The sequence below is a fragment of the Dasypus novemcinctus genome, chromosome 13 (genome assembly GCF_030445035.2).
Source record: "Dasypus novemcinctus isolate mDasNov1 chromosome 13, mDasNov1.1.hap2, whole genome shotgun sequence".
NCBI classification, from domain to species: Eukaryota; Metazoa; Chordata; class Mammalia; order Cingulata; family Dasypodidae; genus Dasypus; species Dasypus novemcinctus.
Window position 1 is genome coordinate 52450382 of NC_080685.1, and position 24714 is coordinate 52475095.

Consider the following 24714-nt stretch of genomic DNA (forward strand, 5'->3'; position numbering starts at 1 on the left):
TAAAAAATGAATAAAGACCAAAAAAAAAGATAAATATAAAAAAAAATAAGGATAGAGAATGGGGAGCAGAGGCTTAATTTGTGCAGAATTGATAATATGGTTTATCGTAAATGCTTGGAATTGGACAGAGGTGAAGATAGCACATTAGAGAGAATGTAACTAGTAGCACCAATATAGGGGTACAATGGTGGTTGGAAGGGAAAGTTAGGATTGTGTATGTCACTAGAAGGAAAGTTACAGAGTGAAACATGGGACCATATAGCATAGTACAGTCTGTTGGAGATGATGAGTGTCTTTAAGAGTACACATATAAGAATGTTCTTCAATGAATCAGAACAAGTGTATTCTAGTATTATAAGATGTTAATAATAGGGTGAAAGCTGAGCTAAATGTACCTAAATTAAACTATGGACTGTAGTGAATAGCAATACATTACCTTTTTCATCAATTGTAAAAAAAAGTTATAAGTGACAGAAAGCAGACACAAGACACAAAGTACTGCATATCGTTTGACTCTCTATATAAAATATAAATATAAAAATATAAAAAATATATATATATAGAATTAGATTATTGGATATGTATGGGAAGGGATGATAGAGGGATAGAAAGGTAACTGCTTAAGGGGTGGGGGGTTCTTTTTGGCATAATGAAAATTTTCTAATATTGCTTGTAGTGATGAATGCACAACTCTGTGATTATATCATAACCTGTTGAATGTACTCTTTGAATGGATTGCATGGTATATGAATATAGATTAGGAAAATTGCTAAAATTTAAAAAAAAATGACTTTCAGACTTTGAAATCAAACAGAGGATTCTCTGCAGGTCTACTGAACTGTAGAGAAACTGTGACTCATGTTTCCCTTCCAATTTCTCCTTCTTGTAATGAGAATGTTTATCCTTTGTCCATTTGTGTACTGGAAGCAGATGAGTTGTTTTGTAGGTTTCAGAGGTCTTTATCAGACAGGACTTTGCCCCAAGACAACCTGTATTTCTTTAAATTGATTGTGATATGATTTAGTACTTGCATTGTTACTAAGTTTTTTTAATATTGTAATCTCTTTTTGGAATTCAGAGGATGGAGTGTAGCAGTTTGATATGGTTATGAATTCCAAAGATACTGGGTTATGTTTGTAATCTGATCTGTACCTGGGCCTGACTAAGTTATGATTAGGGCTTTAATTGGGCCAAGTCACTAGGGCGTTGAGTCCCCGCCCCTTGGTGGGTGGGGATTCACAGATAAAAGGAATGGCAAAGGACAGAGTTGCAGGCTTCTGATGTTGGGGTTTCTGATGTTGGAGTTTGATGCTTAAGATTTTAAGCTGGAGCCCTGGGAGGTCAGCACGCAGAGGAAAGAGAAGCCAGTTCCAGAAAGAAAGGAACCTTGAACCCAAAGAAAAGCAAGCCCTGGGAACGTAGGCACCCAGGGAACCTGAACCCTCGCAGACATCGGCAGTCATCTTGCTCCAAGCGGACTTTGGTGAGGCAAGTAACTTAGGCTTTGTGGCCTGGTATCTGTAAGCTCCTACCCCAAATAAATACCCTTTATAAAAATGTACCAATTTCTGGTATTTTGCATCAGCACCCCTTTGGCTGACTAATAAAGGGTTTGTCAATTTTATTGATCTTCTCAAAGAACCAACTTTTGGTTTTGTTGATTTTCTGTTTTTTGTTGTTGTTCTCAATTTCATTTATTTCTCATCTAATCTTTACTATTTCTTTCCTTCTGTTTGCTTTGGGATTGGTTTACCCTTCTTTTTCTATTCTGTCTTTGTTCAGTAAGACCTTTGAGTTTAACTCTTCTTTTTTAATAAGATATTTAGGGCTATAAATTTCCCTCTCAAGACTGCCTTTGATATATCCCATAAATTTTGATAAATTGTGTTCTCGTTTTCACTTGTCTCAATATATTTACTGATTTCACTTGTAATTTCTTCTTTGACCCACTGATTATTTAGAAGTGTTCTTCAGCCTCCACATATTTGCAAATTTGCTTTTTTCCTGTCTATTATTGATTTCCAGTTTCATTCCATTATGATCTAAGAAGGTGCTTTGTATAGTTTCTATCTTTTTATATTTATTGAGGGTAGCAATGTACCCTAACATATGGTCTGTCCTGGAGAAAGATCCATGAGCACTTAAAAATGTACAATCTGCTGAGTTTGGATGCAGCATTCTGTATGTCTTTTAGGTCTAACTCGTTTATTATTCAAGTTCTCTGTTTCCTTGTTGATTTTCTGTCTAGTTGTTCTATCTAATGATGTGAGTGTAGTGTTGAAGTCTCCAATTATTATTGTAGAGGTGTCTATTTCTCCCTTCAGTTTTGGCAGAGTTTGTCTCCTGTATTTTGGGGCAACCTAGTTAGGTGCATATATATTTATGACTGTTATATCTTCTGGGTGGACTGTTCCTTTTATTAATATATAATGGCCTTTTATATCTCTTATAACTTTTTTACATTTAAAGTCTGTTTTGTCCAATATTAGTAAAGCTACCCCTGCTCTTTTTTGGTTACTGTGTGCATGGAGTTTTTCAAACCTTTCACTTTTAGCTGGCTTATGTCCCTGGATCTAAGGTGAGTTTCTTGTAAGCAATATATGGATGGCTTTTTATCCATTCCATCACCCTGTAATCTTTTGATTGGGGAGTTTAATCATTCACTTTCAATGATATGACTATAGATGCACTATTTACTTCCACCATTTTCTTCTTTTGTTATGTCATATCACACTTTTGTCTACTTTTTTACTCTTTTGGTTATCCTTTCTCTATTCTATACTCTCCTCTAGTCTCTCTCTCCTGTCTTTTTATTTCAGGCTCTAAAGCCTCCTTTAATATTTCCTGCAAAGGTGGATTCTTTTTTGAAAATTCTCTTAGTTTCTGTTTCTTTGTGAAGATTTTATACTCCCCTTCATATCTGAAGGACAATTTTGCTAGATAAAGTATTCTTCGCTGGCACTTGTTGTCTTTCTGTATCCTAATTGTATCATACCACTGTCTTCTCACCTCCATGGTTTCTGAAGATAAATCTCTGCATCTTCCTGGGTATCCCTTGTGATGGTTTGCTTTTCCCTTGCTGCTCTGAGAATTTTTTTTTTTTTAAATTTAATCCCCCCCCTCCCCGGTTGTCTGTTCTCTGTGTCTATTTGCTGCGTCTTGTTTCTTTGTCCGCTTCTGTTGTCAGCGGCACGGGAAGTGTGGGCGGCGCCATTCCTGGGCAGGCTGCACTTTCTTTCATGCTGAGTGGCTCTCCTTACAGGTGCACTCCTTGTGCGTGGGGCTCCCCTATGTGGGGGACACCCCTGCGTGGTGCGGAACTCCTTGTGTGCATCAGCACTGCACATGGGCCAGCTCCACACGGGTCAAGGAGGCCCAAGGTTTGAACCGCGGACCTCCCATGTGGTAGACGGATGCCCTAACCACTGGGCCAAGTCCGTTTCCCTGAGAATTTTTTTTGTCTTTGACATTTCACATTCTGAGTAGTATGTGTCTTGAAGTAGCTCTATTCAGATTTATTCGGATTTGGGTACAGTGCGCTTCTTGGACAAGTAAGTTCATTTTTTTCATGAGAGTTGGGAAATTTTCTATTACTTCCACATGTACTCTTCCTGCCCCTTTTCCTTTTTTTTCTCCTTCAGGACTCCCATGACACATATGTTGTTGCATTTCTGAGCCCATCCTCATTTTTTCCCATTCTTTTTTGTGTTCTTTTCTCTTTTCAATTTTAGCTGTTCTGTCTTCAGTAGCGTATATTCTTCTATCATTTTTAGCCTGCTGCTGTATGCCTTTAATGTGTTTTTTATCTCACCTATTGTGTCTTTCATTCCCATGAGCTCCGATACTTTTCTGTTCAGGATTTCAAAGTCTTTTGTGCTCACGCAATGTCTTCTTGATGTCATTTATTTCTTTAGTCATAATTGTCTTCCAACTCATTAATTTTATTGGAAATTTGTCCATGTCTGAATAATCAGTTCTCTCAAATACTGTGTCTCTTCTGGGGCTTTGATGTATTCCTTTTCTCAGGCTGTGTCTTCCATTTTCTTACTATGACTCATAATTTTTTGCTGATGTCTAGGTATCTGATTAGGATGTAGTTACTCGGTTACTCAATTTTTCTCTCTTTTGTAGGCAGGAGTCTCTGGGTTGCCACTGCTTTTTGATTCTTGTCTCAACCTGGATTGTTAGGATTGTCCCTCCTAGTTGCTCAAAACTGGGCTCTGGACCCAGTAATTGGTTGCAGACTGGCTTCCTAGGCCTTGGGGAGGGAAGTTACAAAGGCCGGAAAAAGCCTGTCTTTCTTTTAAGTTTCTCATGTGCGCTTCCTTGATCTGCCAGCAGATGGTGCTCTTTGGAGCGCTCAGTTCAGTAACCTGGTCAGTGTATTTGTTGCAATACAGAGCAAATCAATGTGACAGAGCTTCCTTCCTAGAGGCTCAGAGCCTTGTAATGCAAACTTTCTCAGTAACAGTTCTCCATCCTTCTCTGGCAGCCCCCTCCCTTTTGCCAAATCAGAAGTATTTCTACCCCTGCTCTGAGTCTCAACAATCAATCCCTGTTAGTAGAGGAGGAGATTGGGAGGGTCATATATCTTTGGCTCCTTGCTGATTCCCAAGGCAAACAACTGCATGGCCCTGTCCAGCCTGGAAGGGCTTGTGGGACACACACCAAATTTGTGAGTCAAAAGCAGAGTCAGGGAAGCAGATGCGGCTCAAGTGATAAAGATTCTGCCTACCATATAGGAGGACCTGGATTCAATCCCTGGGGCCTCCTGGTGGAAAAGAAGAAAAAATGTGCCCACACGAGTACCCGCATTGTGAGCCAGTGCTCCACACAAGTGAGTCACACAGCAAGATAACGATGCATCAAAAGAGAGATAAGGGGAGAGTCAAGGTAAAGTGCAGCAGAAACCAGGAACCTCTCCCCCTATCAGAGGTCTCCAGGATCAAATCCCGGTGAATCCAAAAGGAGAGAAAATGAGAAAATAAGACAACACAGACATCAAAAACAGCAGGGCAGGAGGAGGGGAAAGGGGAGAAAATAAATAAAAAGCTAAGTCGGTCTTAGGCTGTGTCGCTCTCTACCCTTTCCTGGGGCCTAAGAATTCTAAAGTGACTTTAATATGGGTTAGGGTGCTGGCAGCAGCAGCCACTGGTTTCAACTCCCATTTCTCTTTTCACAATTCCCCTACTTCCTCCTTTTCTCCTCTGGACAGTGTCCAGCCTTTCCCTGGCATCCTAAATCCTAGATCTTTTTCCAGACTGTTTAAGCCTATCCTCTAGCTATTTTTCTGGAGAAGAGAGTCCCATATCTTTCTAGTCCACCATCTTCTTAGAAGTTGATTTTTAATTTATAAAATCTAAGTATCAGGTTTGTATTCCAGCTCGTTTTTGTCAGGACTCTAAAAAAATGAGATACTGGGAAGCAGCTATGGCTCAGTCACTTGGGCTCCCGTCTACAATATGGGAAGCCCTTGGTTCATGTCCCAGGGCCTCCTTGTAAAGGCAAGCTGGCCTGTGCACCACAGAGAACTGACAGCCCATGCGTCGCAGACAGCTGGCACAGCAAGATGACGCAACAAAGGGAGACAAGCAGATACAGAAAAAAAAAAGTGCAGCAAATGGACACAGAGAAGAGACAGCAAAGAAAGGAACAAGCCGCAAGGGAGGGAGAAAATATATAAATCTTTAAAAAATAAAAAATTTAAAAAATTTAAAATGAGATATCATCTTTTTCTCTTTGAAATAAAGGCAGCTTCATTGCCAGGTCTAGTCTGTGATGCTTAATAGGCTATAAAGAATATAAATATCCTTTCCTACTGCAGAAAGCTAGTTTGCAAGTAGGTGGCATTTTCCCCTAATATTTGTCCTTTAATCTTGATCTCATTTATTTGTAGATGTGCTCTAGAGCCAGAGACCCTTGTTGGCAGGGTTCTCATTGTGAAAAAGGTGTCCAAATCTGCCTGCTCTTTCTTAGGGAAGAACATTTCTGGAGATGCTCTTTGTGGGGTAGGAAATGATTATTCTTCATCTACCCCACATGGCATTACCTAATTTATAAATATAATAAAAATTATCAGACTTGAGAAGATGGCAGACTATAAAGACATGGGACTCTCTTCTCTCCTAGAAAAAATAACTAGAGGACAGGAAGAAACAACCTGGAAACCAACTCTCCTAGGGTTTAGAAAACCAGGGGAAGGCTGGACACTGCCCAGAAGAGAGAGGGACAAAGGAAAAGAATTGTGATGGTAAAAGTGGCTTAAGTGCAGCAGCTGCTACTACTAGCAATCTCCTCCACACTATGGACACTTTAAGGCCTCAGGGCCAGTGGCTTCAGACAAAGGTGGTCCAGGGATCCACCTCCCCAGAAAAGGGAAGAGAGAGGGACAGCTTTTGACTCACAAGTTTAGTCTGCTATGTCCCACAAGCCCTTCCAAGCTGGATGGGAGCCAGCTCAGAACTATCGATATCCAGGACTAAAGAGATCCAACCCTCTCAATCCCCCCCTCTACAGTCCAGCACTGCTTGTTGAGGATGCAGAGCAGAGTGGAATAACTTCCTATCTGGGAAAAGGGAGGGGGCTGCCAGCAAAGGCTGGAGAACTGCCTCTGAGAAAGTTTGAGTTACAAGGCTCTTAGCCTCCGGGCAGGGACCTCTGTCACAACGATCTAGTCCATGTTGCAGCAAACAGACTCTGACCAGGCTTTGAACTGAGGGCTGCCAATGAGCACCATCTGCTGGCAGACCAAAGAAATGCATGAAAGGAAATTAAAAGTAAGTAAGTGGGAGCAGATGTGGCCCATGTGGTTGAGTGCCTGCTTCCCACATGGAGGTCCCAGGTCTGATCTCCAGTGCCTCCTAAGAAACAAGCAAGCAAATAAATGAGAAAAACCAATTCAGGGGCCAACATGGCTAGGTGGTTGAGCACCAGCTTCACACATACAAGGTCACAGGCTCAATCCCCAGCCACAGTACCTCAAAAAGCAAAAAAGTAAATGAAAGAGACTTTTTTGGGCCTTTGCAGTCTCCTTCCCTAAGGTCCTAGGAAGCAGGTCAGCAACCCTCTATTGGGTCCAGAGCCCAGATTTGAGCAACTGGCATGGACAATCCTAAAGACCCAGAACAGGTTGAACCAAGAATCAAAGAACAGCAGTATTACACAGCCTCCTGCTACTAAATCCCTATGAAAAAGAAATTGAGCATCTGAGTAAACTCATCATTCTAACCATATGCTTAGACAACAGCAAAAAATTATAAGCCATACTAAGAAAATGGAAAACATGGCCCAAGAAAAAGAATATATCAAAACCCCAGAAGAGACATAGGATTTGAGACAACTAATCAATGGGATTTCCAAATTTCCAAAGTCAAATTAATGAGTTTAAAGACAATATGGCTAAAGTGATGAGACATCAAGAAGACATTGAGCAAGTACAAACAATTTGAAAATCTGAATAAAAAATTAACAGAGCTCATAGGAATTAAAGACAGGTGAGACCAAAAATACACTAAAGGGAAATGAATGTGACTCCAACAGTTGAATGCCTGTTTTCCACATGGGAGATCCCAGATTCAGTCCCCAGTGCCTTCTAAAAACAAAAAAAAGCCAACTCAGGGGAGCCTATGTGCTGCTTAGTGGTTTAGCACCGGCTTCCCACATACAAGGTCCTGGGTTCAATCCCTGACTCAGATACCTAAAAAAAAAAAAAAAAAGAAAGAAAAGAAAGCTGTCAGAGGCGTACAACAGCACACTTAAAACGAGAGAAGAATAAGTGATGACAGAAATGCTGAAATTTGAGAGAAAAGAACAGAGCGAAAAGAATGGAAATATTGAGCAGGGGCTCAGGGAGTTCAATGATAACACAAAATGCAACAGGGGAGGCAGATATGGCTCAGGTGTTTGAGCTCCCATCTATCATATGGGAGGCCCTGGGTTTGATTCCCGGGACTGCCTGGTGAAGGCAAGCTGGCCATGCTGCCACGGAGAGCTGACAGCAGACAGTGAGTACAAAACAAGGGGGGAGAGAACAAGTGAAATTTTTTTTAAAAAATCCAACAACAGAGATGTACTAGTCATGGTTCTCTAGGGACACAGAATCAACAGAAGATACCTGTAAATAGTATGAAATTTTATAAAGTTCTCTCACATGACCGTGGGAATGCAAAAGTCCAGATTCCACAAACAAGCTGCAAACCAGGGAAACTGATCAAAATCCGATGAAGGTTCTCAATGAGTTCCCAAGAGACACTGGCTGTCAAAAGACAAGCTAAGAAATTCTCTCTGAATGCTGAAATCACTTCCCCTTTTAAGGCATTCAACTGATTGGATAAAACATCAGTCATTGCTGAAGGCAATCTCCTTGGTTAATTGTAGATGTAGTCAGCTATCCATGCAGTAAACTCACTGATGACTAAAGTCCATAAATGTCCTTGTATTACAATTATCAAAGTGCTCTGGGAGAGCGTATAAACTACAGTTTGAACTATGGTCCATGCTCGGTGGCAATGCCCCAAAATGCATTAGTGTGGCAATGAATGTGCCACACTAATGAAGGATATTGTTTATGTGAGACGGTGTGAGGAGTGGGACATATGGGAAATCCCTATATTTTCTGTTTTTTTTAAAAAAGATTTATATTTTATTAATTTTTCTCCCCTTCTTACCCCGCCCCATTGTCTGCTCTCTGTGTCCATTCACTGTGTGTTCTCCTGTGTCTGCTTGCATTCTTTTCTGCAGCACTGGGAATCTGTCTCTTTTTGTTGTGACATCTTGCTGCATCAGCTCTCTGTGTGTGTGGCACTACTCCTGGGCAGGCTGCACTTTTTTCGCATGGAGTGGCTCTCCTTGCAGGGTGCACTCCTTGGGCATGGGGCTCCCCTACACGGGGGACACCCCTGCGTAGTACAGCACTCCTTGTGTGCATCAGCACTGCGTGTGGGCCAGCTCACCACATGGTCAGGGGGCCCTGGTTTTGAACCCTGGGCCTCCCATATGGTAGACGAATGCTCTTACCAGTTGAGACAAATCTGCTTCCCTGTGTAACATTTATATAATCTAAGTATCTTTTAAAAAATAAAAAATATATATTATTAAAAAAAAAAAAACAATTAGCTAAGTGCTTGCTTGACCAAACAACTGGGCACAATTACCTGGCTGAGTTGACACATTAGCCTAACCATCACAACAGATGTCATGGGAGTTACAGGAGAAGAAAACGGAAAAGGGGCAGAAAAAATATTTGAGGAAATAATAGCTGAAAATTTCCCAACTCTCACTAAAGAAATGAACTTACATGTCCAAGAAGCATAGTGTACCCCAATTAGAATAAATGTGAATAGACCTACTCTAAGACATATACTACTCAGAATATCAAACACCAAAGATAAAGATAAAATCCTGGTAGCAGCAAGGGAGAAGCAAACCATCACATTCAAGGAATGCCCACTGAGACTTCGTGCAAATTTCTCATCAGAAACCATGGAGGCTAGAAGAGAATGGTATGATACAATTAGGATACTGAAAAAGAGAAATGCCAGCCAAGAATTTTTTTTTTCCTATTTTTTTATTAAAGTTAATAGATCACAAGGGACATTACATTAAAAAACATTAAAAAAACAGAGGTTCCCATATAACCCACTCCCCATCCCCCACCTCATTTTTGTAAATTGTATTTTTTTGAAGATATATATATCACAAAAAAAAGTTACATTAAAAAATGTAAGAGGTTCCTGTATACCCCCGCCCCACCCCCACCCCACTCCTCCCACACCAACAACCACCCCATCATTGTGGCACACCCATCGCACTCAGTGAACACGTTTTGGGGCAAAGAATTCTTTATCCATCAAAATTATCCTTCAAATATGAAGGTAAGGGAGCAGATGTGGCTCAAGCAGTTGAGTGCCTGCTTCCCACATGGGAGGTCCTTGTTCAGTCCCTCTTCCAAAAAAAAAAAAACAAAAACAAAATGAGCAAATAAGCAGAAGGGCCAACTCCGGGGAACCACTGTGGCTCAGTGGTTGAGCACTGGCTTCAATCCCCAGGCCCAGTACCTCAAAAAAAGATGAGTTTTAAACATTGACAAACAACACTGACAAATAAAAAAGAGCTTCGTTTACGTTCATTAAAAGAATCCACATTTGCAGGAAATAGTAAAGAAAGCCTTAGAGCCTGATAGACAGGAGACACTTGGAAGAGAGTATAGAAGAATAGCAAAAACGATAACTAAAAGAGTAAAAAGACAGATGAAAATAAGATATGACATGTAAAAAGCAAAGACTAAAACGGTGGAAGTAAGGCTTTTTACAGCAAGGGTTCTTAACTAGGGGTTCATTAGGAGTCTATGGAAAGATTTCAGGGGGGTCCGTGAGCTTGAATTGAAAAAAATCAATTCATTACCTTTATTTCTCTGACCTCTGATGCTGAGTGTCATAAAACTATCTGCCACTACATTGAGAAGAGGCCTGTGGTTTTCACCTTACTGGCAAAGGGGTCTGTGGAACAAAAAAGGTTAAGAACTCTTGATTTACAGTAATATCATTGAATGTGAATAGATTACTCCCCAATCAAAGGATATATGCTGTCAGAATGGATAAAAAACATGAGCCATCCATATACTGCCTCCAAGAGTCTCACCTTAGACATAGGAATACAAACCAGCTGAAACTGACAGGCTGGAAGAAGATATGCCACTCAAACAATAACCAAAAGGAGCAGGGTAAAGCTATACTAACATTAGACAAAATACTTTAAATGCAAAAAAGTTATAAGACATACAGAAGGCCATTATATATTAATAAAAGGGACAATCCACCTTGAAGATGTAACAGTCATACATATCTATCCACCTAACCAGGGTGCCCCAAAACATGAGGCAAAGTCTGGCAAAACTGAAGGGAGAAACAGACATCTCTATTTCCATCATCTAGGAGACTTCAACACACCACGTACATCAATATACAGAACTAGAAGGATCAGCAAGGAAACCGAGAACTTGAACAATATGATAAAAAAAGTTAGACCTAATAGACATATACAGAATGATGTTCCCAAATTAAGTGGGTTACACATTCTTCTCAAGTGCTCATGGATCTTTCTCCAGGATAGACCACATTTAGTTCACAATGCAAATCTCAATAAATATTAAAATATTGAAATTATACAAGCACCTTCTCAGATCTTAATGTAATGAAACTGGAAATGAATAATAGGAAAGAGGTAAATTCACATATTTGTGGAGTCTGAACAATATACTCCACAATAAATGGGTTAAAGAAGAAACTAAGTGAAATAATTAAATATATTAAAACAAATGAAAATGATAACAAAACTTATGGGATACAGGGAAGATGCAGTCCTAGAGGGAAATTTATAATTTAAACACCTATATTAAATAAGAAGAGAGAGCTAAACTCAAAGATCTAACAGAACTGGAGAAACTAGAAAAATAACAAACCACTCCCAAAGCAAGCAGAAGGAAAGAAATAATAAAGATTAGAGCAGAAATAAATTAAATTGAGAACAACAATAACAAAAAAAGAGAAAACCAACAAAACCAAAAGCTGGTTCTTTGAGATCAGTAAAACTGACAAAACTTAACCAAACTAAAGAGGAAAAAAGAAGATGCAAATAAATACAATTAGAAATGAAATGGGTGAAGTTAAAACTGACCCCACAGAAATAAAAAGGATCATAAGAGATTATTAGGAGAAACTGTATGCTAACAAACTAGACAACCTAGATGAAATGGCCAAATTCGTAGAAATAAACAAACAACCTACACTGACACTACAAGAGATACAAGAACTTACCAAACCAATCACATTTAAAGAGATTGAATCCATCATCAAAAATCTCCCAACAGTAACAGGTCCAGGACCAGAAGGCTTCACAGGTGAATTCTACCAAGCATTTTGAAGCATTCTGAATAGAATTAACAACAATCTTGTTTAAACTCTTCCAAAAAATTGAAGAGAAGGGCAAATTATCCAACACATTTTGTGAAGTCAACATCACCCTATTATCAAAGTCAGATAAAAACACAAGAAAACTTTAGTCCAAACCCTCTAATGAATTAAATGCAAAAATTCTCAACAAAATACTTGTGAATTGAATCCAACAGCATATGAAAAGACTTACACATCACAACCAAGTGGGATTTATTCCTGGTATGCAAGGCCAGTTCAACATTAGAAAATCAATTAATATAATAAACCCCATTAGGAAATTGAAGGAAAATAAACAACATAAAATAAGCATCTTGATCAATACAGAAAAGGCATTCAACAAAATGCAGCATTTCTTGATAAAAACACTTTGAAAGATAAAAATAGCAGGAAAATTCCTCAATATGATAAAAGGCATATATGAAAAACCCAGAGCCAACATCATAGTCAATAGGGAAAGGTTGAAAGCTTCCTTCAAAAATCTGAAACAAGATTATTCGATGTCCATTTTCACCATTGTTATGCAACATTGTGCTCTAAGTTCTACCTAGAGTGATTAGACAAGAAAAAATAATAAAATGCATCCAAATAGGAAAAGTAAAGTTCTCAGTTTGCAAATAACATGATCCTATATTTAGAAAATTCTGAAATGCTACTACGAAACTATTTGAGTTAATAAATTCAGCAAAGTGGCAGGATAAAAGATCAACAAGCAAATGTTTCTGTATGCTCGTATGGAACAATCTGAGGAAATCAGGAAAAATTCCATTTACAAAAGCAACAAAGACTCAACTACCTAGTAATAAAATTTTTTTAAAGATTTATTTATTTCTCCCCACCCCCTCATCATTTGCACTTGCCATGTGTGTTCGTCTTCTTTCTTTCAGAGGCACCAACAATTGAACCTGGGAACTCTGATGTGGGAGGGAGGTGCCTAATTGCTTGAGCCACCTCCATTCCCTGCTTTCTTGTCCTCTCATGTCTTTCTTCTTGTGTCTCTTGTTGCATTACCTTGTGTCTGCTTGCCACGCCTGGCCATCAGGCCAGCTCCCTGTCTTCTTCAGGGATACAAGGAACCAAACCATGGACCTCCCGTGTGGTAGCGGGAGCTGGATCGCTTGAGCCACATCCACTTCCCCCTACGAATCATTTTAACCAAAGTACAGGACCTATATTCAGAAAACTATAAAACAATGCTAAAAGTAATTTTAAAAAGACATAAAACAAATGGAAAGACATTCTATTTTCATGGATTGGAAAACTAAATATTGTTAAAATGTCAAACCTATCCAAACTGATTTATAGATTCAATGCAATACCAATCAAAATTCCACAGCACCCTTTATAGAAATAGAAAAGGCAATTACCAAATTCATTTGGAAAGGGAAATGCATCCATATAGCCAAACATTCTAAAAAAATGAGTGACATGGGAGGAATTTCACTGACCAGTCTTGAAATATATCACAAAGCTAGAGGTCAAAACAGCATGGTATTGGTATGATAGACACATTGGTCAGTAGGACAGAATTGAAAATCCAGAAATAAACACTCCCCTCTATGACCAACTGGTTGTTGACAAAGATATTAAGTCCATGTTAACTGGACACAACAGTCTCTTCAACAATGGTGCTGGGAGAACTGGATATTCATAACCAAAAGACTGAAAAAGGACCAATATCTCACTCCTATGCAAGAATCAACTCAAAATGGATCAAAGGTCTAAATGTAAAATCCAGGACCATAGAACACCTAGTAGAAAATGTAGGAAAACAATCTTTAAGACCTTTTGGTAGGTGATGGCTTCTTGGACTCAACACCCAAAGTATGTGCAACAAAAGAAAAAATAGATAAAGGGACCTCTGCACAATTAAACTTTTACACCTCAAAGGACCTTGTCTTTTGTTATTTTCAAGACTTTGTAAAAGGGGTAAAAAGGCAGTCAACTCAATGGGAGAAGTATTTGGCAACCACGTATCTGATAAAGATTTAATATCCATGATATATAAGGAGATGCTACAACTTCACAATAAAAAGTTGTCCAAAGAAATACAAATGGCAAAAAAACACATGAACAACTGTTCAACATCACTAGCAATTAGGGTAATGCAAATCCAAGGTACAATGAGATTATCACTTCACACCTATTAGAATAGCCTCTATAAAAAAAGACAAACTACAAGTGCTGGAGAGCATGTGAAGATAGGAATTTATTCACTGCTGGTGGGAATACAGAAAGGAACAGACTTTGTGGAAGACTGATGTTCATAGCAGTGTTATTCACAACTGCCAAAAGTGGGAAACAATTCAGTTGTCCATCAATTGATGGATAAACTGGCAAATACAATGAAGTTGTGAAGCGTATGACATGAACCTGGAGGACATTGAAAGAAGCAAGCCAGACAAAAGGACAGATACCTTGATTGTGCTATGAACTAAGTATATTGTGTAACCTCATCGAGTTAATAACTTTAATAGCTCACTAGAAAATAGAATGAGGTTAAAGAATGGTAAGCTAAGAGTTAACTTGTGCAGAATTGGTTAAAAAAAATGTTAACCTATGTAAATGAACAGAAAAGTGAAAGCTTAACTGTTTCTATCAGTATCATGTGGGTATGAAAGCAGTCTAAAGGGCAAGGTTAAGGTCATGTATATTAACATTAAAAGATTAAAAATGTAACACGGAATTGTACAGCATAGTAAAACTGCATGTGAAACAGGAATATGGGTAAAATTATTTTTGAAATTGAACAAATGTGTTAATACTACATGCTAATATCAGCCAAAAATAATTATGCTAAATGTAAGCCAAAGAGCTACATATTGATGCCATTTATATAAAATGTAAATGTCAATTTATAAAGATGAAGTTAGATTTGATGAATCTACAAATGTGATTGATTATACACAACTGTAAAGTATATTCATATGGTATATCTCAATAAAATTGCTCAATAATTGTGCAAATAGCCAGATATAGCAGCTATATACAGCCAGGGAAATAAAGAGATCAAGAGATGAAGAATTTTTTAATTATTTTATTGAAATAATGAAAATGCTGTAACACTGAGGTGATGCTTACCGATACCATTGTAAGCTTCAGATTAATTGTATGCATTAGTAATGTTTATCAATAAAATTGTTATAAAAATACTATCACTGCTCTTTAAAGCCCAATTTTTACCAAAATGCTACCTTTCTCTTCTGGAACCAAGAGTAAACATACTGAGAACCCAGGGGATATTTTCTAGATTACAAATACCAAAGACCCTAGATTCCCCAAGGTGCCCAACAATCTTAATCTTCCCTTGGTTTCTTAGATACTTCTTGGGCATTATTTAGCTTTTCTTCAGACCCATCAAGAAAAAAACCCACCTAATTTTGAAATCCAGGGAAATTATACTATTTTAGACTATCACTGGAGTTTTTTTCTTTAAAGAACTATGTACTGGCATTTGCAGGTTTATGCAAAATCACGCAGACAGTGGCGTTCCCATGACACATCCTTTCCCTAAGTTTTTCTCCATTATACAACATTGTGTATTGGTGCAGTACCTTTGTTGCAACTCAGTTAACTTATTAACCAGTCCATAGCTTACATTAGGGCTGCTAGAGGTTCCCTGAGTCTTCTAGTTTTAAAAATCTGGTTAAATATTTTTCCGAATACTAAGGTACTAAGAGTTGAAAACTGGAAGCTTTTCAATTCCAATCTCCCTACTCTTATTCTATGTTGCAAATTCTAAAAAAACTGTCAGCTACAAGAGCAAGTTATCGGCTTCAAGAGCTTTGTCTTGGGAAGGGGATGTGGCTCAGCAACCTAGACCTGTACAAGGATGGCACAAGAGATGCAGGGTGGAGAACTGAGGCGGTACAATCAAGGGGCAGGGAACCTCTCCTACACTGGTGGTCCCTGGTATTTTTATGCTCCTGGGCTTTGGCTGAAGAGTACAACTGTTTTCCCAGTATTCCCATCTGCAGAATCAGATCTATGACACTGATGACATCTCTTGCTACTGGACTTTGTTAAATTAGTGTAATTCAATTCTAAGGATTCTATTTTCTTACTTCAAGGAAGCTTAACCTGTAACGAGGCACACAATTAGATGGGACCTGTAGTTAGTAATGGAACAAGTCATGCAGTAAATGCATGTCACTTTGGTTAAATGACATTATGGATTTACAACCTTAGCAGCCACACCTACCTTGCCTTTAACACCTGGCTGTACTACTCCAGTTATGCAACCCTGACTGTTAAAAACTTTTCTAGGCTTCCGTTTCTTCACCTGGAAAAAACCTACCTTAAAAGTATATCCATTTTCTCACTTCCAAACCTGGTAATTTGACAATACTGTGCCAGCACCACAGAATGCCTTCTTGTTCACATTCTTGTCCATCAACCTATCCTTTCTAAATGTGGACCTGATTGTCAGTCCTCAGTCCAAATCCCCTCAGTAGTTTCAAGAAAGTCAGAGCCCTTCCTTGGATTAGACCCCAATTTACTACTTCCAGATTTAATACCTAAATGACTTATGACTGCCCTGATTTGAAAAGCTGTGTTCTTTCAACACATTTTCCTACACAAGACATCCAAGGCTCTAGCACTTTTTCAGCCTCTATCTTGCACTGTATACAAAGGTATTGTAGAAATCAAGAATGTAGGTTATAAACACTGACATGGGGATTTTTATTAGCCAATAGGTAGTAATTTGTTCCCACAGAGAAATTTAAAGCAAATCTATGACTGATCACTTATTTCTACTAATGAAATACAGCATTAAGAACAAAATGCTGTTAAGTAGCTTATTCCCTGATAAATTCTATTTTCAAGCAGAAGACATCCTATGAAACACCTATGAAAATTGTCCTAGTGCATTTTCTAGTCACCAAATACCTGGTGGTCTCCCATGATGGATAAAGCACTGAAGTACCAAGACTGAGAAGAAAGATTTCTACACTTAATACAGCATTGAATTTCTCTCCTGATCCCATTACATAACTGAAGCAGACTCCAGATAGGTTTACAGAAATTTATTAGACTCCAGATGACCTTACAGAAATTAAAATTCAGACTGTTATACTCTTGTATTGTGAGTATCCAATCCAGCTGTCTGCAAAAACCAAATACAAATACTTTAATCACATATTAAGATTTCTATTTAAATGCTATGTAGGGATAAGAAAAAAAATGCTATGTGGGCTACACAGAATATCAGATCTTTTATCGTCATCACATAATCAGTGAGAGAGTTCAAGTTGGGGTGTGATCATCATGTATTCTGGAACAAGGACAGTGATGATATTTTAAATTCTCACCTTCCAAATATTAAGAGCTGCATGGTGGGCTGTCATGAAAATCCTAAAAGCAGAGAATGTGCATTAAATCACAGTAAAAATTATCAGTTATGCTCTCATTAAAGTAAAGTAACCTCAGAAACAATATGGAACGGTTTTGAGTGATATCATTCTACTTCATTTGGCAGAATCATTACATCACTGGTTACATTCCAAATTATTATATTTACTTAAGTTTAGCTCACCTTGAAGCCTTCAGGTAAATGAAATCTACCTGTTTGAAGAGGGAAATAATTTATTATTTAGTTTTCCCAGTTTCATAAGTCACTTTAAAAACATCAGATGAGGGAAATGGACTTTGGCCCAGTGGTTAGGGCGTCCCTCTACCACATGGGAGGTCTGCGGTTCAAGCCCCGGGCCTCCTTGACCCGTGTGGAGCTGGCCCATGCGCAGTGCTGATGCGCGCAAGGAGTGCCGTGCCACACGGGTGTCCCCCGCGTAGGGGAGCCCCACGCGCAAGGAGTGCACCCATAAGGAGAGCCACCCAGCTCGAAGGAGGGAGCAGCCTGCCGAGGAATGGAGCCGCCCACACTTCCCATGCCGCTGACGACAACAGAAGCGGACGAAGAAATAAGACGCAGCAAAAAGACACAGAAAACAGACAACCGGGGGAGGGGAGGGGAATTAAATAAATAAAAATAAATCTTAAAAAAAAAAAAAAAAATCAGATGAAAACATATAGGTCATAAAATGGTTTGAACTAACCTGTGCTCTCCACAAAGGTGAATTCCTAATACTGGAGTAAAGAATAAGACATTAGTATAAAAACCACTATAATAAACCAAAGTCCTTAACGTTTTGTGGGAGTGGCTAAATTGACTTTTCTATGGACATAAACTTTCAGCCAGATACATCAGATAGGAGCGAAAGACTTAGCACTATTCATCACTTTTAGTCTGCTGAACTATGTTATCATCATTGTATCGGCTCTAACACACAAAAACCAAAAACTTGCTACTATACCTTGTGCTTTCCAAACTGTCCTGTCCATTGCTGCCAAGTTTGCCTCTAGACCTGCAGAAATTTAGTCAAATTTAGTAACAGGTATCAACAGGTATATTTCTAAGATTTTGATATACTGTTTCAGTTAAATATTCATCTTCACTCTCTTTCAGAGAGATTCCCATTTTTTAATTTAAAAAACCATCATCAACAGCATTATCGCTTAGTACTTTATAAAACTATTTTGATGTCCTTACCCAAGCAAGCTGTTAAGTGGATAAACATGGATATAAAATGTGTACCATGGACCTAGAAAGCAAATAAAACTTACATTAAAAAGCTAGGCATTATCAAATTCTTCTGAAGACTTGTTTACTACAGGGTTCTTCAGTATTAAATTTTTCTACATGTTCATTTCAGGCCAGACATTTGATCACCATCATTTTAAACCCTGCCAAGAGTGTCAAAGTCACAACTAGCAGTTCACTAGTAAGCATTCCACGGTCACTGAAAATGGTGAGGAAAATCTCAACACTCACCAAATATAAAACTTGCCAAGACAGGTCAGACTCAGGTCCACCTAAGAAAGGGAGGTTTTATAATAGCCAAGTATCAGTTTTCTCTCCTAAAGCCTAACTGAAATGCCTGAAATCAGTTAGAGCTAATAAGACCTTCATGTTAAGTCAAGCATTTGCTTATCATCATACAGGCTTTTTTATAGACCACAAATAGGACAATAATTTGGCACTCATCTAATGCACTCAGGACAAACTGAATTAGCTTTCCAATCTCAAATATTACATGATAGGATTGCTTCCTGTGTATCACCACACTGAAACCACAAGAATCAATTTGTGCCAATTATCTCAAATTTGCCATATTAAAGCTTTAACTTTGCAGAATTTTAACTTACCCTTCTAACTTCAGGCTAAATTAGTACCTACAAAATGAGAAAAGTCAAATTAGTACTATTTCATTTATGCTAACATCAAACCAGTTTTACTAACTCAGACACATCAGACAAATAACATATCTTCACAACTCAATCTGCTGAACTATGCAACCATCACTATGTCTGTTTCCTTTAAGTTTCCAGTCATTAAATGTAAACTATCACAAAATGAGTAGAAACACACGTTGGAAAAGAATAAGTGGAAAAACCTCTAATGAATTTAAAGCACAGTGCTCCGGCTATTGGCATTCCCTTAAAATAACAGAAATCGGGGGTGAATATGGAATATAAATGTTTCTCACCTATTTGCTCATGCCTAGGCTTGAAGAAGGCTTGTTTAGGACCTAGGAATAAACAGCATCAAGTGAACTTTGGTACAATTTCTGTATCCTCAAAACACTATTCTGCGTGCCTCAGCTGGGGTAATGGTGGTAATAACTCTCGTCATTCTGACAGTCAAGAGTAGCAAATAAAACGTCATCATTGCGGCACAGTCAGTTACTTTCAACGTTCAAGGAACCTAACCTTCCATTGTGCAAGCATTTCAGCAACCCACCTCAGCAGTTGCTCATCCATCTTTGGCACGTAACTGCAATGTAGACAAAAGAAAAATTTATAACATTAAGAATCATCTGGTGCAGTCAAGTAAATTTCAATACCCCAATTAAAAGCCTCAGCATATAATTTCTCAGAAATCCTTTCTGTCCACTACTCTTACACCATCATAGGCTTAAAATTTACTTCCCACTGTCTTTTCTCCTGATTCTTACCTGTTCAAAATAATTCAGGAAATGCCACATTCCATTCATGCCTAGAGGCATCCCTAAGAAGAAGATTATATATTATATTTTGCTCATTTTGGTATAAAAACTGCCTTTATATATTGTCGCATTTTCATATTACTTAAACACTCAAGTCACCTGGCCCATAATCTTCATTTATTTTAAAAGCGGTTCTTTAAAAGTAATTAAAAACTACTAACGTCAATAATGGAGTACAGCGCTAAGCAGTCATTAAGAGAACCACGTGCACTATCCAACTACGCTAAGGCCACGGTTACATGGGCCCATGCGCCACCATCAGAGCTGTTGGCATTCATCAACATCGTCAGATGTCCCTACCAACATTGGTTTCATCAGAGGCAGGGCACGCGAGCCAAGAGCTCTCCGCAGGTTCGGTCCCAAATATCCGCATCGCGGAGATTAAGTTGCACCATGGCACCCAAAGCACAATCCGGCACCATCCGCATTTTGGGAGCCCTGCAAAGACCGTGGCTGGCCTAAAAATACCAGGTGACTCAATAAGACCTTAAATTTTTAAGATCGGACGCCCTGCACCAAAAGCTCAATAAAGAGCAACCGAACAACCGCTCACCTTTTCGAACGACACTCCCAGCCTTGAAAGACCGATATGGCGTCCGGACGTCTGTATATAAAGGCCCTTTTCCATGACGTTACGACGCACTCTACGCCGGCGTTCGCATCGGCTTCTTCCAGTCCACGTTCTCCATCTCCGCCTCCTCTTTCAACCCCTCCTACTTCCCCGCCCCCTAGGAACGCCCCCTTGGGCCCGCCCCCGCTTGGCCGTAATGGGAGGGGACCAAGATTGCCCGCGAGACGCTGGGTTCCCGCCCTCTTCGCTACTCCGCTTCTCTTCCGAAAAGAGAGGGGAGGGGGCGCGAGGGACGGAAAGCGCTGAGAGAGGGGGAAGGGGGGCGGTGTAAGGGTGAGTGATTTCCTTCCGGCACGTCGCCCGCTCCAGGGGTGGGGGTGGGGGGTTTCACTTCCGGGACGGTGTTCCGGCCCATTCCGGCCCATTTCCACCCCCGGAGGTAGGTGCTGCTCCTCGATTGGACTCGGGCCCCGCACCCTGGTCCCATTGCCCTGCACGAGGGCCAGCTCGTCGCGTCTCCACCGTAGCCCGTCGCTGGGGCGCGCAGCCACTTCCCTCGACCCACCCAAGACATCGGGTGACCTTCCACCCCCTTGGCCCCGGGCCGGGCTGAGTTGCCGGACCCGCCCCCTCGCGGGGCCCCTCCCTCAGGACCCCGGGATGGGCAGCCCCCTCCCCCACTGCAGCCGGGACACACCCAGATACACATCCACCTCCCGGCGGCTCCTGCCTGCCTACGCCTACTGCTTGGACACAGTCACGCGGTGCCGCCCCCTTCCCGGTCCTTTGCCCTCACCTGGGCGCTCGTTCTGTAACCCGACGCTCACCTCTCCACCCCATTCTTCGGTAACATTTCGCCCCTCCGCCAGTGCCCCTCTCCCTACGCTTCTTAACGCAGACGAAAGCCCTTCAAGTACTGGAGTGGCCGACACCATGCCGTTCCCGATTCTCCCTTTTACAGCTCTCACCCTTCCAGTGCCGACGGTAGAGAAAGACTTTACTCCAGGGGCTTCCTTCTCTTGGGGATTTACCGGAAAAAGCAAACAAAAAAGGCGTTGGTGTAGGCTCCAAAATAAATACATCTGAATTCATGATGGCATCGACAGAGGCTGTTATTGGATTAAAAGTTTCAAAACAAACAAAAACGCTTTGGAAAAAGGTCAGATTGGCTAAAATTGATTTTTGAAAGCAGTGCATATGCTTCCCTGTTTTTTGAAAAGTGTGTTGTAAATACGGGGCAATACTGTGAGCTTGTCCGGTTAAGTTCCTGAAGTTTGAGATCTTGTGTAATTAATGCCTTATAAATTTGTAGGTAGATGGAGTGCACACTAGGCTCAAATAAAGGTCTGACAATTGGAATTTATAACTGTACTCTCAACTATTGAAGACTACTGGATGCAGTGACAGGCTTAGTTTTTTATCTTTTTAAAATAGTGTTTTAATATAGGGCTCGGGGTCATAATACAGGATGTTAATCTCTTTATAAAATAATAAGCAGTTCTTACAGTGTGTGCTGAAATATTAAGTATATAATTGCATTTTTTTAAACTTCTTTCCTCCTTCAAAGAAGTTAGAGATTTTATGATTAACACTTAAAAAAATATATAAATGCTCCCTTCCCCTATTCTGCTGAGTTGCTCTTTTATTGGGTGTATGACTGATTAGTAAGGAAAGTATGATCATAGCTTGAATTTTTAGGAGTATAACTATTGTTTTTTGTTTTAACTGTCTGTTGCCCTGAAACCTAAACTGAAAAAACCTGTTGGGTGCCTCTATTTCCACGTTAAGCTATATAAGGAAGCTATCATCTCTCTTTCCTTGAAGATTTTGAAATTTTACCAAATAATATTTTTAAATGTGTTTCAACTAGAAAGCACCAGGGGAATAAAATTATAATTACTAATGAGAATGTGGTTTCCTCTTTCAGCAGGGTTGACTGCCTGCCTGCATCCTCAGGCACGACCATGGAGAAAGGTGGGAACATACAACTGGAGATCCCTGACTTTAGCAACTCTGTCCTGAGCCATCTAAACCAGTTGCGCATGCAGGGACGTCTCTGTGATATTGTGGTCAATGTGCAAGGACAAGCTTTTCGGGCTCACAAAGTGGTACTGGCTGCCAGCTCCCCCTATTTCCGTGATCACATGTCCTTGAATGAGATGAGCACTGTCTCCATTTCAGTCATCAAGAACCCTACTGTTTTTGAACAGCTCCTTTCTTTCTGTTATACGGGGCGGATATGCCTGCAACTGGCAGATATCATCAGCTACCTGACAGCTGCCAGTTTTCTGCAAATGCAGCATATCATAGACAAATGTACACAGATCCTGGAAGGCATTCATTTCAAAATTAATGTGGCTGAGGTTGAAGCAGAATTAAGTCAAACAAGGACAAAGCATCAAGAGAGACCTCCAGAGTCTCACAGGGTTACGCCAAATCTAAACCGGTCCCTTAGCCCACGACATAATACTCCAAAGGGAAACCGGCGTGGTCAAGTTAGTGCTGTGCTGGATATCAGGGAGCTAAGCCCACCTGAGGAGTCCACTAGCCCGCAGATAATTGAACAGAGTTCTGACATAGAGGGCCGGGAGCCCATTCTTCGGATCAATCGAGCAGGACAGTGGTATGTGGAGACAGGAATAGCAGACCGTGGGGCCCGGAGTGATGATGAAGTTAGGGTTCTTGGAGCAGTACATATCAAAACGGAAAATCTGGAGGAATGGCTTGGACCTGAAAATCAACCTTCTGGAGAAGATGGGAGTAGTGCAGAGGAAGTCACAGCCATGGTGATTGACACTACAGGCCACGGTTCTGTAGGACAGGAGAATTACACTTTAGGGTCTTCAGGAGCCAAAGTGGCTCGGCCAACTAGCAGTGAAATTGACAGGTAAGATTTTGGAGGGGGTTGCGGAGGGGGAACTATCTAATGGCTATTGTGCAGACATGACTGAAGTGGGCCCTCTGCTTGGTGCAGACTGTCTTCCTTATCTGATGTTCTTAGCCAAAATAAGTTGATGTTCGGGAAACTGGAGGTATGCCAAAAGACTTGCATTCTTATTTTTTTAAAGCAGGAAGCTCCTAGTCCTGAAGTATTCACAATGTTGTGAGAACTATGGTAAAGTTAGACACTTCCATGAATCAGAATAGCATCTGCAGCCACACTAGGATCAGTATTTGCCAGGGCTTCCTCGGGATTCCAGGCAGGGAGCTGATCATCAGCTGGGAACCTGGCAGCATTGCCCTTCCTTGGTATGTTATCATACAGGTAGGTGGCCTCCGGGAGTTTCACTTTCTTTTGTAGCACTTTTCTTTGCCCCTGCCTACCAAATTAGAGAAAGTCTGATGCCAGCAGTGATTGTTCTTTTTAAATTAGTGTAAACAAAGTAATTCCAAAGAAAATCTTTTTGGATGTCTCTCCTTCCTTTTTTCATTTGTCATTTGATGATATCTTCCCTGTATTCTATCACTGATGACTGCTGCCACCACAGACCTGAGAGTCTCCCTTTTTTTCCCACCAGTGCTACCATGCCCTATACTTCACTTTTCTATTTCTAATACATTGCAGTGGTTAGAACATTTGTTTTAGTAGAAGTAACACTAGTTTTCATCTAAGTCAATAGAAAGTCTCATCTGAAAGAAAGAAATATTACCACTTTAGATTGGTAATAATATTTATTTTCCCTTCTTAAAAATAAGATAGACTGCATAACAACACAAATTAAAGAAACTATTACTTTGGTTTAACCTCGTCCTGAGAGACATGTGTCACAGAAATTCAGATAGTATATACAGTGTCCACATCAGGTGGTATTGATTTGAGTATTTTTTTTCTTGTACCCTTTTAATAGTTAAAATATTCTTGAGTGTAGTACTTATTGTTTCCTCTCTAAGAACTATTGCGCTCCTACATTAGAATTATATCAGATGTAATATCAGTTTAAATGCAAAGATTTTTAAACTCCATGATCCTTATCAACAATCTGAAAGATATAACAGGTTATGTGCTTCTACTGCTTATGTAAGGATTGAAACTTATATTTAGCCTTAGGTTCACTAGCTCACATGGTCTATCTGATATGTCATTTTATATTTACTAAATTTACTAGGGTAAACCTTTCTTATAATAACT

General features: G+C 39.9%; 2 protein-coding genes and 10 non-coding genes across 14 annotated transcripts in view; 1 reads left to right on the plus strand and 11 right to left on the minus strand.

Annotated features, from left to right (window-relative positions):
- Positions 1-16960: 16960 nt before the first annotated feature.
- LOC101434668 (uncharacterized) lies at positions 16961-21520 on the minus strand. The gene is made up of 10 exons (XM_071207298.1): positions 21382-21520; positions 20568-21231; positions 19964-20016; positions 19750-19782; positions 19496-19537; positions 18781-19181; positions 18499-18550; positions 18263-18313; positions 17485-18035; positions 16961-17303 (listed from the first exon to the last, which is right to left on the minus strand). The coding sequence occupies exons 1-3, from the start codon at positions 21518-21520 to the stop codon at positions 19968-19970; spliced, it is 852 nt and encodes a 283-aa protein (XP_071063399.1). The 3' UTR covers positions 16961-17303; positions 17485-18035; positions 18263-18313; positions 18499-18550; positions 18781-19181; positions 19496-19537; positions 19750-19782; positions 19964-19967.
- LOC111762240 (small nucleolar RNA SNORD81) lies at positions 17150-17226 on the minus strand. Its single transcript, XR_002795405.1, has one exon. It is a non-coding gene; the product is annotated as a small nucleolar RNA SNORD81 (small nucleolar RNA).
- LOC111762243 (small nucleolar RNA SNORD47) lies at positions 17371-17446 on the minus strand. The gene has a single exon (XR_002795407.1). It is a non-coding gene; the product is annotated as a small nucleolar RNA SNORD47 (small nucleolar RNA).
- Positions 18145-18226, minus strand: LOC111762235 (small nucleolar RNA snR60/Z15/Z230/Z193/J17). The gene has a single exon (XR_002795400.1). It is a non-coding gene; the product is annotated as a small nucleolar RNA snR60/Z15/Z230/Z193/J17 (small nucleolar RNA).
- LOC111762241 (small nucleolar RNA SNORD79) lies at positions 18376-18457 on the minus strand. Its single transcript, XR_002795406.1, has one exon. It is a non-coding gene; the product is annotated as a small nucleolar RNA SNORD79 (small nucleolar RNA).
- On the minus strand, positions 18625-18689 carry LOC111762237 (small nucleolar RNA SNORD78). Its single transcript, XR_002795402.1, has one exon. It is a non-coding gene; the product is annotated as a small nucleolar RNA SNORD78 (small nucleolar RNA).
- LOC111762234 (small nucleolar RNA SNORD44) lies at positions 18891-18951 on the minus strand. Its single transcript, XR_002795399.1, has one exon. It is a non-coding gene; the product is annotated as a small nucleolar RNA SNORD44 (small nucleolar RNA).
- LOC111762236 (small nucleolar RNA SNORD77) lies at positions 19251-19316 on the minus strand. The gene has a single exon (XR_002795401.1). It is a non-coding gene; the product is annotated as a small nucleolar RNA SNORD77 (small nucleolar RNA).
- Positions 19603-19684, minus strand: LOC111762239 (small nucleolar RNA SNORD24). Its single transcript, XR_002795404.1, has one exon. It is a non-coding gene; the product is annotated as a small nucleolar RNA SNORD24 (small nucleolar RNA).
- LOC111762238 (small nucleolar RNA SNORD75) lies at positions 19863-19924 on the minus strand. The gene has a single exon (XR_002795403.1). It is a non-coding gene; the product is annotated as a small nucleolar RNA SNORD75 (small nucleolar RNA).
- Positions 20264-20343, minus strand: LOC111762233 (small nucleolar RNA SNORD74). Its single transcript, XR_002795398.1, has one exon. It is a non-coding gene; the product is annotated as a small nucleolar RNA SNORD74 (small nucleolar RNA).
- The window catches only part of ZBTB37 (zinc finger and BTB domain containing 37), a 33190-nt gene continuing 29396 nt past the window's right edge, over positions 20921-24714 (plus strand). For 2 of the 3 annotated variants that reach the window (XR_009188642.2, XM_071207577.1), the window contains exons 1-3: positions 20921-21024; positions 21547-21744; positions 22513-23472. Coding sequence is in view for 1 of the 3 variants with exons in the window: in XM_071207577.1 (XP_071063678.1) it covers positions 22550-23472 (923 nt within the window). In the remaining 2 variants the exon portion in view is untranslated. The remainder of the gene's footprint in view (positions 21025-21546; positions 21745-22512; positions 23473-24714) is intronic. The other variant, XR_009188641.2, reaches the window with a different exon arrangement.

Bases quoted from the DNA above. Each gene is read 5' to 3' on its own strand.
- LOC101434668 (XM_071207298.1), bottom strand. From the start codon at position 21,520: ATGGTGTCGGCCACTCCAGTACTTGAAGGGCTTTCGTCTGCGTTAAGA. The intron at 21,232-21,381 runs GTGAGGGCAAAG...CGGGGTCCTGAG, and splicing joins GTTACAGAACGAGCGCCCAG to GGAGGGGCCCCGCGAGGGGG. The intron at 20,017-20,567 runs GTGAGCGGTTGT...TCTTCTTCTTAG, and splicing joins TGGGAGTGTCGTTCGAAAAG to GGATGCCTCTAGGCATGAAT.